Raw genomic sequence first — 13658 nt, forward strand, 5'->3', positions numbered from 1 at the left:
CGACACCGCAGGATGCACACCGAGCAGCCATGGATCCGAACCCCGACGTCGACAGAACCCCAATGGATATATCAGCAAGGGCATTCGATCGGTCGCATTAGTGAGATGGACGATCCAGACTGCTCGATGAGGTAAGCGACAGCCGTGGAGACTGGTCAATCGCGCAGCCAAACAGCGCGTTGCTGTTAATAATGACGGGTCCGCTCTTGTGGAGCCCGACAGGGGATGTGGAATGGGGTGCAGGTCACCTCGAAAGCGCTATCGGCCCGTAGAAGCCTGTGGAAGAGCTGCGAGGCAGGGTGTGTATAGCTACTGCGTTCATTCACACGGGCAATGCCTGTTTGCAAACTGCCAGCGTCCGTGAGCATGATGCTAGGGATGTGTGATGTATGGGGGGAAAACCTCATTCCAAGATGCAAATGCGGAGGGCCGAGTCGATGACCGAGGTGCCGGCGAATGGCCCCAACGATTGGCCGAGATGACCTTGGCTTTGCGAGGGTCCTTAAGTACTTCAAGGACTCTCTTCTCTCTTCCCTTTCCTTCCCCCCACCTTCACTCCTTAACCCGTTCTCTCCTCTCCTTCAGTCTTCCATTCCAGCAGCTTCTGCTTGTTTTTACACACAATGGCCTCCGCCGCAAGGACTGCTTCTCGCGCTTTTCTGCGCTCGACCCCGGCGACCTCCTCGTTCCGCCCGGCCACTCGCAGCGCCCGTTTCGCCCTCCCCGCGCAGGGCGTCCGTGTCTCTGCTCGCCGTGGATATGCCTCGGAGGCGGGCGAGAGCAAGTCCTCGTCCGGCGGTATTTGGGCTTTTGGTTTCGCTGCGGCCGCCGGTGTCGGTGCCTACTTCTACCTGAACGGCGAGTCCACTCCCAAGGGCCCCTTCGTCCCCAGCCAGGCCGACTACCAGAAGGTGTACGACGCCATTGCCGACCGCCTGGCCAATGAGACCGACTATGATGATGGCAGCTATGGTCCGGTAAGTGTTGGACATCGGGTGAACAACTGGAGTACGAAGCTGATGTCTTTGTTCGCATCGACAGGTTCTGGTTCGTCTCGCCTGGCACGCCAGCGGCACCTATGACAAGGCCACGGGCACCGGTGGTAGCAACGGCGCCACCATGCGTTTCGCTCCGGAGTCGGACCATGGCGCCAACGCCGGTCTGAAGCACGCCCGCGACTTCCTGGAGCCCATCAAGGCCAAGTTCCCCTGGATCACCTACTCCGACCTCTGGACTCTGGCCGGTTCAGCCGCCATCCAGGAGCTGGGTGGTCCCACGATCCCCTGGAGACCCGGCCGTGAGGACAAGGACGTTGCCGCCTGCACTCCCGACGGCCGTCTGCCCGACGCCGCTAAGGACCAGCGCCACATCCGCGACGTCTTCTCCCGCATGGGCTTCGATGACCGCGAGATGGTCGCTCTGATCGGTGCGCACGCTCTCGGCCGTGCCCACACTGATCGCTCGGGCTTCGACGGCCCGTGGGACTTCAGCCCTACCGTCTTCAGCAACGAGTTCTTCCGTCTCCTGGTTGAGGAGAAGTGGAACCAGCGCAAGTGGAACGGCCCTGCTCAGTTCACGGACAAGGGTACCTCCACCCTGATGATGCTGCCCACCGATATTGCTCTGGTCAAGGACAAGGCCTTCAAGCAGCACGTTGAGCGCTATGCCAAGGACAACGACGCCTTCTTCAAGGAGTTCAGCGATGTCTATGTCAAGCTGCTCGAGCTGGGTGTGCCCTTCCAAAGCAAGCCTGAGGACCGCTTCGTCTTCAAGACCTCCGAGTAAGGGCGATGACCCATTGAGGGGTTATATCTGCATCCTGTAAACTGCTGCTTCTTCGTTCAACACCGTGATATCCGAGATGATTTACCGATCTTAGAATATAGGTCGTCTCAATGTGACTTTTCAGAACTTTTTTGTATCATGGTCAGGTCGTAGACTGCGATCCGAAGTAGTCATGTTGTTCTGCTTGGAGCAGACACGTATTCTATGTCCTCTAGTTGTGCCAACTGTGTTATAATATGCTCGCCAATCTCCAGCTGGAATTATCCAAGGGATTTGACAGCGAAGCGTCGAAGTCGCGATAGCAAGTAGAGGAACAAGTGCAACCGCAGGATCCACCAATCCGAAGTGGCGCGCAGCAGCCCGCACCGCACCGCCCGACATTAAATCTTCACTCCGCCAAAACTACACCCTCCAACCCCGCATTCGCACTCGCAGCAGCCCAGATCCAGGACATGCACGCATTTCGGCCGCTTCGCTAAGCTCTTCGACGTGGCGTTCAAAACACTGGGGCCTCACTACGCCCGCCAAAGAATCCACTAAAGTCTACAACCGGAAACCTTGAACAGACGAGAAGCAGAAAAAGAAAAGGAAACTACATCAGCGAGAATGACGAGGTCGGGTCCGCTCCACGGGGCGGATTACTACCAGATCCTTAATCTCCCCTTCTCGACCTCCGCCCCGTCGCTCTCCAAGCAGCAGATCAAACTCGCATACCACAAAGCGCTGCTGAAGCATCACCCGGACAAGGCTGGTGCCCTCGCAAAGGCCCAGGAAACGGGAGCCAAGGACTCGGGGTCGGGCTCGCGCGAAAGTTTCGCCACAGATCAGAACTTTTTCGCGCGGCCGGACGACGGCGACGCGCGCCAATGCACGTATACAATCGACGAGATCACGTCCGCGTACAAGACGCTGTCGGACCCGCGGCTGCGTGCGGAATATGACCGTGCGCTCCGGCTGGACCGGTCGAGGAGCTCTGGGCGCGAGAAGACGGGGGAGGTCTTTCATACGGGGCTGGAGGTTGTGGATCTGGAGGATCTTGCGTGCGATGAGGGTGAAGATGGCGACGGGCCTGTCTGTTGGTACCGCGGCTGTCGGTGCGGCGATGAGAAGGGCTTTCTGGTTACGGAGGATGAGTTGGAGAAGGAGGCGGAGCATGGGGAGATTGTGGTTGGCTGTCGCGGGTGCAGTCTCTGGTTGAAGGTTCTTTTTGCTGTTGAAGACGATGGCTGAAGGGCTGTTTGCTGGGGCGTAAGCCTGTGAAGGATTATGCCGTGGGTATGAACTCCTTCTCTCGTGAAATCGAGACAGACAAGCGCCTCGAGAGACCTGAAGGCACCTTCATTCTGCAGATGATTTGGGTCGAATCAGCTCATGGCTCTCTCCTGGCGGTCACATTACGGTCCGCAAGACTCGCCGGGCTCGTTTCACGACATACCGAGATTGCTGAAACGACACCGTCTTCCGATGTGTTCTTTCAATCAAGGTCGAATTGGCCTACAGGTGAACTTGGGATCGACCTGACATCTCGGCCTTTGATTTCCCATATCGGGCCCGTTCAAACCCTGACGCATTTCCAGGGTCAATGTTATTCCGCCGCAAGAAGACATATTCATGCCAACCAGGACCTGCTTGCCTATCGCGACGAGAGGTAAACCGAGGATGGTCAGATTATAGTGGACCACCGAGCCTGATCAATCTTGAAACTGATTCTGGGCATATGGGACCGTCGATAAACGAACCTATTCCACCAGCACGTTCTTCGTCCTTCCTCAAGTCTGGATAGAACGAGGGTACGAGCGGAGGGTCGCAGACAGAAAGTCAAGTGTTTCCATAGATTCTAGACCAGTTGGATGTCGAGAATCAATTCGCATTCGGCGGATACCTACCTAAAGCCTTCCCTTCCCCATAAGTAAAGGCCTTCGGAGGCATAACCAGTGCCCAACCTCATCGTGGACCAGGGCTATTACCTAGGTACTCGTCGGTCTTTGTCCGACGCAAAGATCAAGGTAGTACTCGTTGTCCGACACTACAATAGGGCTAAAGCAAGAAGTAGACGGCCAGGCGAAACTCACATCGACATTTGTACAGTATTATGAGAATTATGCTGGAGATCCGACGTTGCTGTATCCTTTTATTGAAGGGTCCTTTATGATCATACTATTGGTAGAAGTGTTGATCCCAAGAGGAATATATATACACCGATTCGGCTCTACAATTGTATATCTTAGCAAAGATGTCGGACCACAGCACGAAACACTTATCTTAAGATACACTAGGAACAGACATTTAGTTTAAAATAAGCACCTAGATATCGTCGGCCAGAAATGTCGAGTGAAAGCTCTGTCTACCGGCGCAGCCTCAACTCCGCGTCGACGCCGTGGGGCTGATGACATATTGTTCAGCGGGCAAAACACACCTGCCTTCCACTCCCCACCTCGACTTCTTTCCAAACACACACCGCACCCCCCTCCCACCACCATGTCGGTCATCACCATATCCTCAGCGGAGCAATTCAACTCACTCCTCACCTCCTCGCGCTTCGTCGTCGCAGACTGTAAGTGGGCAAAGCTCCCAACCCGCTTGTCCCTGCCAAGCTCCCCGCCCTGCACCCACCGAATATCCACGAACCACCCCCGCTGATTTTGGGCCCGGTGACCTCTAGTCTACGCCGACTGGTGCGGCCCATGCAAGGCCATTGCCCCAGTCTACGACTCGCTGGCGAGCCAGCTGTCGCGCCCGAATCACATCACATTCACCAAGGTCAACGGCGACCAGCAGAAAGAGCTTGCACAGGCATATAGCGTTCGAGCGTACGTGACCCTCCCCAGCCCCAGGAACAGAGCCTACGAGCGCGCAAACCGAACTACGAGGCCGTTCTACACAGATCTACAAGACAGCCCGCGCTAACCGTGCCCCTCCGCGCAGATACCCGACCTTCATCGTGTTTGAAAACGGCCGCAAGACCCAGTCCGTGGCAGGCGCCGACCCCCGCAAACTCAACGATGTCATCCAGAAGCTCGCCTCCGAGGCCAGCAAGTCCGACGGCGCGAGCGGGGACGGCGAGGCTGGCGGCACCGGCTGGCTGGGTGCAACCGTGGCCAAGGGCTACGGCGACGTGACCGACCAGGTCGACCCGAAGGGGCTGGAGCTGCTGAACCGGGACAGCGAGCACGGTGAACCGCGCGTGCTCTTCGCGACGAGCAGACCGTCCGGGCTGGCGGCGGCGGGCAAGGGCAAGGGCAAGGCGGAGGGCGGCCAGGCGGACTGGGTGGAGAGCGACACGGACGAGCAGCTGATGCTGTACGTGCCGTTCCAGTCGACGCTGAAGGTGCACTCGCTGCATATCACGTCGCTGCCGCCTGCGGGCGAGGACGACGACGACGATGAGCGTCCCATGCGCCCGAAGACCGTGTCGCTGTATACCAACCGCTCGCAGGTGCTTGGGTTCGACGAGGCGGAGGATATCCCTGCGGTGCAGACGGTGGAGATCAAGCCCGAGGACTGGGATGCGAAGACGGGCACGGCCAGGGTCGATCTGCGGTTCGTCAAGTTCCAGAATGTCACCTCGCTGGTTCTGTTCTTTGTGGATGGCGATGGGGACAGTGACAAGCTGCGCGTGGACCGCGTTCGATTCATCGGCGATGCGGGCGAGAAGAGGGCTATGGGCAAACTGGAGAAGATTGGCGACGAGCCGGGAGAGTAAACGATAGAGCTTGACTGGAGTCTACGGTCATTCGGAGTGACATGGGCCTGGTAGAACAGAAAACTCTTATTCCCTAATGAAGATCAACGATCAAATCAGGACAGCGAACTGTTACGATACAAGCACTACGACCACCCACTACGGTGAATTGAAAACCAGGATCTTGCCTTGTAAACGATATATTCATTCTCACGTATCACTCCGAGTCCAGCCCGAAGATGCCCAAAAGTATGTCCGATCCCAAACCAAATGGTCTCATCCTAGGAAGATCAGAAAGACCAATAAAGTAGAACCGGTGTGCAATTCCGTCGCTCTGTGGCACAACTGACACCTGGGATACATCACTGAAGGCCCCAGAAGGGCCGTGGATGTCCAGGCAACACGGGTAATAAAATTCGTAGTTGCGCCGCCGCACGAAGAAGAAAAAAAAAGAAGACGAAAGTTCGGCCGCGGCGGACGCAATTTATGGTGCGCCCGGAGCAAGGGTTGTTCCCGCCGGACACGATGGAAGGCGTTACATAAGCACGCGAGGAACAAGAAATTTTTCTGCGGGAGAATGTTTTGCTTCCACAATCATTTTGAGCTGATGATGAGAACTATGGAATTATTATGATAGGAAGAGACTGACTCCCACTGGGAGTGTGATCTCACATGAACCATCTCTGAGGCCTTTTTGCTTGTTTGCTGTGTGTTGGGGAGACTTGGGTAGTGTTGCGTTGCTGTGTTGACTGTGACTGGGTTGGAGGACGTGGAAGTCCGGGGCGAGTGCGAGATGTTACAATGCTAGATGGCGCACTTGCAGCATAACTTGCTGGACGCAAGTCGAGACATCGCTGTAAGCATCAAGGCCTGCAGGCGCATGAGGCCCTCGGGACTTCCTCGCACTTCCAATGCCGTGCCCAAGTCTTGAGTCTCATCTGCCAAGACTGCCGACAGCGCTCCAAGCGAGCGAAGCGCGAGGACCGGGGGCGCAGAACCACAACTTGACCGTCTGCTTCAGTTAGCTATCGTACCACCTTTCGGCCGGAGACCGATCGTCGTGCGATGGCGCCTTTGGTACCGAGTCCTTCGATGGGACACTGACGCAAGAATTTAATTTACTCTCCATGGACTCCCGTGACTGCTGATGGCGTGTCCACATCGTAGACTAATCATGCCATTCTCCAGATCAATCGCGGGCCGGTAAATCCACTGCAACCAGAAAGCGCACACTGGATCGATTTGTGTATAGTATATACGTCGGAGTACCGGTCGTGTCGTTCCCTGTATGCAGTAAGGCTCGTCCCATTCCAGATCGAAAAGTAGATACGCCACCCACCGGGTCCTTGGAAGATCCACGCGCCTGGAGGCCAAATCATCCATGGCCGTCTTGTAACCATGCTGGCACCGTAGCATGGTAGTGCGGAGGATGGAGTCACTGCCAAGGACTGAGGCCAGCGTTCCGTACGGTACAGAGGACTCGCCCTGCTGGGTCCCATCTGCCGTCTCTTCAGACGATTCTGCACCGGTGATGAGTGCGAGCCAAGATTGTCGGCAGCGTGCCGGTGCCGTACGTTCCAAGTGGACTCGAAGTTCGGCGACTCGGAGAACTGGGACAAGATCTCTGGTCCCCAGCAATGGGCGACCCGCTCCTCACCCTCGTGTCGAGCCGGTATCCAGCCACTGCGCGCGCTGCAACAGCGCACGCCGCCATTGCGTGTCCACTTCGCAGCACACGTGCCAGAGGGCCATCTCCTCGAGGACGAAGCGCGAGGCATTGCGCAGTGGCGTGCGCGCGGACCCGTGTATAAGCGCGGATTAGTCGCCCGCGAGCGGTTCGCAAGACTTCCGTGCCAAGGTCCACGGCCTGGTTTCAGCTTCTGATATCGACCCAGAGATGGAGACTGTGAGGAACTGGGGGACAAGGACCTTGAGGCTCTGGTCGTCCGTACGGTACATACGTACGTAGCTGAAGGTACGCTGGGGTGCGGAGCGGTGGATTTGGGATCCTCCGATCTGTGTATCGCGCAGCTGAACCTTATGCAGGAACCAGACCTGGCCCTCTGGCACGATCGCGTCCCCAAGTAATCCCGAGTCTCTTATCATTACGTACCCGCACCGCGAGCAAGATACGCATTTCGGCCGGTGTTTCTGCCGGCAGAGGGGACTCGCCGGCCTCCACTTCCAAGGTCATGTCCCGTGTGAAAAACACTATCTGATCAGAGATGGAGCCGGGCCGTCGATCGCGCGAGCCAAGAGATGAATCCATGGCGCGAGGTCCAGAGGCAGTCTCCTACAGCGAGCAAGCGCAAGACTCTTGGGTGCCGAGTGGGCAATGAGCGAGGCTGGGGCCAGGAGGAGGGCGACCGAGGAAGGATCTTCGCGGGAAGGGGTGGAGGTGTCGGTGTGGTTTGGGAGGATAGGATGAGAGGGCGATAGCGACACCAGTGCCCCGACTCGGCAAGTCTCCGTGGCGGTGGGTGTGTACAGCAGAGGACTGGAGATATGCAGGATCAGCACACAAGCGGTGGAACTGGAGAACGGGACCACGAGCCAGAAAATGGCCTGCGAGAGTCCGATCGGGTTCCTGCGAAATCGTATTCGACACCAGTTTCAGGCTGAACCAGACGACGGAGATAGAGACGGATTTCCGATGGATGTGGTCCACCGACTTGCGATGATTGGAGCGCGAGGCCGGGTGTGCCTGAGTCAAGCGCCTTTGGTTCCTCGGATTGCGGTGGTTCATTCCAAGCGGCCGCGTTTTGGGTAGAAGGCGATGGTATGTTGTCTGAAAGGATGTTAGATGCGTTCGGTTGTCTATACATCCTTGTCTACAGGAAGTTCCCGCACTCCGCATGGGCTTTCGTGATCGGAACGGAGAACTGCTTTGCAATGCCCAGTGTGGACACAGCGAAGCTTTCCGACAACTTTGTGCCGGCTGAAGATTGCGATGCTTGTCACTCGCGAAGCTTCCATTGGCCGGCTGCAGTTGATACCGAGGCCCTACACACCGTGATAGTGGTATCTTCGCGAGGCTAAACGGCGCTGATCTTGCCAGATGCATCTTCCCTTTCTCGTCTGCCACGAGTGTCTCAGCAACTACCGGGACAACAGGTTGCAGTCGCTGGTGATAGCAGCGACTGATACCATTCGAGGATCGTTAGAGTGACTCTCTTTGGCGTCCGGAAAGGCACGAGGTGGACCGAGGAGGTGCGCTGCCCACAGTTCGGAATGAGTATTCCTCTCACGCTTCTCCAGTCTCTAACCATGGAAACGCTCGATGCGTATCGAGAACCATCCTGCGTACCGCCAGACCCAAAGAGCCCACCACCCCACAGATATATCGCGATAGTTAACTATGTACAACTCTACGGAGCGAATGACGACAGAACTGCCCGAACGGGCAATTGACCATTCCCCAGCCCGCCGCTCGTTCCATGGATGCCGCCAGCCGTGAAACTAGGCGAGTTCTGTTCCCCCCGCACTTTTGCGCCATCGGGTCGCACGTTCGCGTTTCACTTCCGTTCACTTGCAGGAACGCCTCGGCGACGGCGATATGCGCAAACGCCCGAGCGTCTCAGTACCCGGAGACACCGGCCACGGGTGTCGCGCATGGGCAAGGGCCTTGACTTGGCGTGGTGGCAAGGCGGCCCTCGTCAGAGATGAATGTGGTCTCTCGGTGCGCAGGCGCTGGTATCTCATGCAGTGGCGTGGACCGAGATCTGGACGATGCAATGTCCGTATAGTTTCACACCGGGCAAGACAGCGGGAATTGGCAGAGGGTACCTAAGAAGTGCAATGTGCGTCTCGCCTAAGGGAACACTAGCACTTACTTCCCCATAGGGATGTGCTCGCCTGGTCTCACCGCAGGCCGAGGCCTCCCAGACCCTCGTCGAGACGATCGTGCCATTCACTCGCCCTTGAATCGCATCCACACCGCTATTCCCTCAGGAAGTATACCTCGGTCCGCACCTCGCGACGAGAGACCGCTAGCCATCGCTAGTCCTCGTGCGCAACGCAGTACATACAGTCTCGAATTTTCGACTGGAGCCAGCCAAGCCGCCGGTGCCGACTAGCGGCCCCCCTAGCCTCGAAAACGCGTGTTCCGCGGCGAGACGAGCTCGAGCGGTTTCAGATTTCAAGCTTCCCACTGCGGTCCGTAGCGTGCGATGGATTCCCTGCTGTAATCGACCATACTGTAAATATACTATACTGGATAGGTACTTTGGCAAGGAGTATCATTGATACTTCGTCGAGGAATCCCTGCTGTAAGTGTCTAGTCCCCTGATTCTTTGGTAGACTAAATTCCTTCCACTAGTAGCTTGCCACAGAGTGGGAATGAAGATCTACCACCTGCCAAAGTCAATTCCTTCAGCATCTCTTTGGCTTTGCCTGGAATCCGTGCCGTCGTTCGGGACTAGCTTCTCTCGACGTGCCGGGACTAGGATAACCCAGCTCAAAGTTGAGGCGTGAGAACGAGAACGAGAACGAGAACGGGGATTCGCGACAGTAAGCCAGGACACGACCGAGGCAGAGTATACTGCAACGAGAAACTCGAGTGGCAAGACAGTCTCCAGGCAGAGTTGCCCGTCTACGGCAGAATCCATGCAGCTTGATGCCGGCAGCCGTTCTAGTTCGGACCCCGATAACCCACCACCCGCAACGCCGGGCTCGCAGCGAGGCTAGCTGCACCGAGGCGCCCTGGTCTGGAACCAACGGGCGATGGCATGACTCCTCGCCCCAAAAAGGAAGAGAGTTACCCTATTGACGGGGAATCAACCTACAGGAATCACAGGAATACTGGGCGTGCCGTACTCCGCAATCGCCGGATGAGTGAATGAATAATTGCATGCCATGATTCCTGGATCCACGGTGACTAACCTCTTTCTATATCAGCCGGGTGTCTTGGGAATGGCTCCACACGGCCCCATCGGCGCTGTTGACATGTTGGTTCGTCTAGCATCCTGACCGCGGAAGATCATAATATGTACTTTCTAATGCTTGGTGCGCCGGATCTAGCGCCGGGACTGTTCACACAGAGCATCTACAGACTCTGTCACTCGAAATGCAGGATCTGAAGCCTCGCCGGCGCCATGTGACGGCTCCAACGCCATCGTAATAAGCCTTGTCTTGCCTTGCGCCGGATCACTGGCCGTTAAGAGGCTCCGACGCATGGCGTACAGTAGCGGCTCCAGCGCCGCGGACAGAATCTTCACCTTTGTATATATTACATATGTAGGATCATTACTCGGATCGTGTCATGCGGGACTTGCGAGCAACAAAGACACAGCTCCACCTGTCTCGGTATTTGATATCCTCTTGCGATGCCATTCGTTTCCATGGCCGGGGAACGGAGCTTGCGCATCCTCCATGGAGACAGACATACAGCTCGACCAGTCCAGACTACGAGTCTGGTGGCGCGCTCTGGTCCGTCATTCATGCAGCTAGGAAGCTTTCTGCGACGCATGGGAGATTCCGAACGCCGGAGGCTGTACGGTTCCGCTGGACCCTTGCAGCAACGCTGTCCTACACGTCAACTCTATAATCCCCTCGAGGCATCGAAGACCCGTCCAATCATCCGAGGCGATGCGCAGAGCGTTGCGCTCGCCCACGTCTGGGGTTGAGATGACAGGCTCGACGGTTAGCTGGATAGGTCGACTGCATGTATACACATCCCTCCTGCACCTCCACGATGCTGTGCATATGTATGTACATATCTAGAGGCCACGAAAATAGACTCGGTACCTGCCCAGTCCATTATACATTACAGTAGTTACAATCTACACGTCTCCTGCCACCCGGATACGGACATCAAATGCCCATGATCGCCAACGGTTTCTCGCATCCCCAGCCCCAGCCCCGAAAACCCCTTCGCCAGGCCCAGACACCCCGACCTGATTCGTCGGGGAGCTACACCTCGCACTCACCGTCTCCAGCAGCAACACCTCATCATCAGTTCTGGCAGCTACGTAATGTACAAAGCGCCGCAGCGCAGAAACAGGGTCGCTCCTCGCCACCACCACCCGCTGCGATTTTCCCGCACTATCGACCCGGTGGGGGGCAGGAAGAAAGCTCGGGATCCACGGCGTGGAACTCTCTCGAGCTCCCAGCTCCAGCCGGGCTCCAGTCTGTTCTGGCCATTTGCGCCATCTGAGTCGCCCGGCTGCGCTGGAGGACCTTCCGCGCCGCTGGAGTCGGGCTAGGAGCCGCCCGTCCGCTGGCGCGGGCGCGCTATGTCTAGTATGGCTCCACTGGGATTCCCGCGCTGTTGGTTTCTTTGTTGCTGTGCCTGTGCTTGTGCTTGGGATTGGGGCAACGCTCTAGTCGAGCTGATAGCTCTGCGTTGCCCGTTGACGTGTTTCTAAACGTAAAATCATTTTCCTACGATAACTAGAGGAGGAGATCTGTCAATGAGAAAGAAAAGTCCTGGGATTCCTGGAACGAGCGCTCGTTTACACCTACGCAATTTCCATGGATTATGGAAGTAAGACAATTCCATGCTGCCGATATACAGCTACGCCGCGCAGGAACCTTGGACGCAATTAGGTAAAACGTCGAGAGGTCCACCGCCATCGAAGACGCCGAGTTTTCCTTCCTGGAGTGGACTATCAGCAAAAGCAATGGCCAACGCCTGGATCCAAAATCACTAGCGTTGGAACAGCACGAAAAAGCAATATTGCGAATGTCTCGGGAATGGGCCCGTGGGCGCGCGTCTGTGCGACAACGGTGGCGAGGAGTTGCAAGAGCGACTCGACTCGTCTGGACTCGGCGCGGTTCAACAAGAATGACGATGCTGAAAATTGGGAATGGCTTGGAGAACGGATTTCCCTGGGTGTTTCCTCTGATCTCTGGATCCCCGGCGAATTTATCTCCGATGCAAGGATTGGTTGTGACACGCTATAGATAGATGTACTGTGTACTCGACTAAGATACTGACGCGAGGCCGGTGGGTTCCATGTCGGCGGATATACTGTCTAGGTATAGGTCGTAGTATAGATGAAATGCCCGACAGAGTAAAGGGTAGACGACGGTTCCTGCTCGGCGGGAAATTGGGGTTCTCGAAGAGCAAGTGACAGCCTTCCATGCATGAGTGGGCAGCCGCCATCAATTTCCTCGCTGTATTGCTGGCTTGGTTAGCGTAGACAATTTAGATTAATGCTTCGCACCTGGGCCTCGGTGTACCCGTGCCCCGACGGAGGCCAGATACGCCTAGATATACGCCCGAGGCAGCGGGCTAGTACCGAGCGGGAGACGCGCCCGGGCTCCTAGTCTTTCTCCAGAGTGTGAGGCGTGAGGGAATGTGGACAGCGGGAGGAACAGGATGAGTGGAGTGGGCAATAATTCATAATGAGTGGGCAACCTGGCGAGGAATATTTGCCAAATTCCCAATTTCCTAATTTTCTGATTTCCCAGCGGGTGCTGCTTTGCGATTCCAGAGGGCCGGTAATTGGTAGGGGGAAGGCTGGAAGTATCCCGCCTGGGCCGACGCTTGCGCTGCAAAGGGGATGGTGCTGGTGGAGCGCGCTATCTTTAGAAGCAGCCAATGGGGCATGGCCAATGCGTGCTCTGGACGGGCCCCCGAAGGAAAGGATGGGCGATGATGGAATTTCGTGGGGACTCGATGTGCGTGGGTGGCTTTCCAGCGAGGGTTCAGTGGTGGCATCGTTTGGCGGTCTGCTGGTACCTGGTTTGTTTCTCTCAGCGCTGGAGATGAGAGGGGCGTGCTGCCCATAGGTTTGTGCCACAGCCTTTTCGCCGCTGCGTTACCTTGGTCAATGTGGGCGCTGGACCTTGCGTGTCGTCGGCGTGCAGGTGGCGTGTGGTGGGCAAGAGAGGGCGGTCGATGTGTCGGATTGGATTGGCGTGGCTGGATGCATCACAGCGTCAAAGAGAGTTGGGCGCGGTCTCTCTTCGCTGCCTCTGCCCCGGATCGACAGAGACATCATGTAAGACGCATGGTGCCATCACATTTGGTCATGCAATGGCAACACATCACTTCGCGACAAGGCTGAACCACGGCCAATAAGATGTATCACACGCCTGCGCCGGTGGGAAAAGTATATGCAGTCTGGGCTGACGGGCAGGATAGTTCACACTTCCAGTGCGACAAGAGCCTGATGCGACCGGGCCTTGGGGGCATCGATTACGGTGTCCATGTGAGATATACAGTATACTACCGCTCTAAGACCAC

At 56.7% G+C, this 13658-nt stretch overlaps 6 protein-coding genes across 6 annotated transcripts; 5 read left to right on the top strand and 1 right to left on the bottom strand.

The window, feature by feature from the left end:
- Positions 1-623: 623 nt before the first annotated feature.
- N7459_005747 (peroxidase) lies at positions 624-1785 on the top strand (the record flags this gene model as incomplete). The annotated part of the gene is made up of 2 exons (XM_056944931.1): positions 624-977; positions 1042-1785. The coding sequence occupies 2 exons, from the start codon at positions 624-626 to the stop codon at positions 1783-1785; spliced, it is 1098 nt and encodes a 365-aa protein (XP_056799266.1).
- A 606-nt stretch (positions 1786-2391) lies between these two features.
- N7459_005748 (diphthamide biosynthesis protein 4) lies at positions 2392-3015 on the top strand (the record flags this gene model as incomplete). The annotated part of the gene is made up of 1 exon (XM_056944932.1): positions 2392-3015. The coding sequence occupies one exon, from the start codon at positions 2392-2394 to the stop codon at positions 3013-3015; it is 624 nt and encodes a 207-aa protein (XP_056799267.1).
- Positions 3016-4263: 1248 nt separating this feature from the next.
- Positions 4264-5488, top strand: N7459_005749 (thioredoxin-like protein 1; the record flags this gene model as incomplete). The annotated part of the gene is made up of 3 exons (XM_056944933.1): positions 4264-4339; positions 4448-4595; positions 4711-5488. 3 exons carry the CDS (start codon positions 4264-4266, stop codon positions 5486-5488), a joined length of 1002 nt encoding a protein of 333 aa, XP_056799268.1.
- Positions 5489-6881: 1393 nt separating this feature from the next.
- Positions 6882-7555, top strand: N7459_005750 (uncharacterized protein; the record flags this gene model as incomplete). The annotated part of the gene is made up of 3 exons (XM_056944934.1): positions 6882-7037; positions 7103-7302; positions 7363-7555. The coding sequence occupies 3 exons, from the start codon at positions 6882-6884 to the stop codon at positions 7553-7555; spliced, it is 549 nt and encodes a 182-aa protein (XP_056799269.1).
- A 123-nt stretch (positions 7556-7678) lies between these two features.
- On the bottom strand, positions 7679-8292 carry N7459_005751 (uncharacterized protein; the record flags this gene model as incomplete). The annotated part of the gene is made up of 2 exons (XM_056944935.1): positions 7679-7964; positions 8015-8292. The coding sequence occupies 2 exons, from the start codon at positions 8290-8292 to the stop codon at positions 7679-7681; spliced, it is 564 nt and encodes a 187-aa protein (XP_056799270.1).
- A 2990-nt stretch (positions 8293-11282) lies between these two features.
- On the top strand, positions 11283-11621 carry N7459_005752 (uncharacterized protein; the record flags this gene model as incomplete). Its single annotated transcript, XM_056944936.1, has 1 exon — positions 11283-11621. The coding sequence occupies one exon, from the start codon at positions 11283-11285 to the stop codon at positions 11619-11621; it is 339 nt and encodes a 112-aa protein (XP_056799271.1).
- Between the last annotated feature and the right edge of the window lie 2037 nt (positions 11622-13658).

The sequence above is a fragment of the Penicillium hispanicum genome (assembly GCF_028827665.1).
Source record: "Penicillium hispanicum strain IBT 35686 chromosome Unknown utg000005l_segment0_segment0, whole genome shotgun sequence".
In the NCBI taxonomy this organism is placed as follows: domain Eukaryota; kingdom Fungi; phylum Ascomycota; class Eurotiomycetes; order Eurotiales; family Aspergillaceae; genus Penicillium; species Penicillium hispanicum.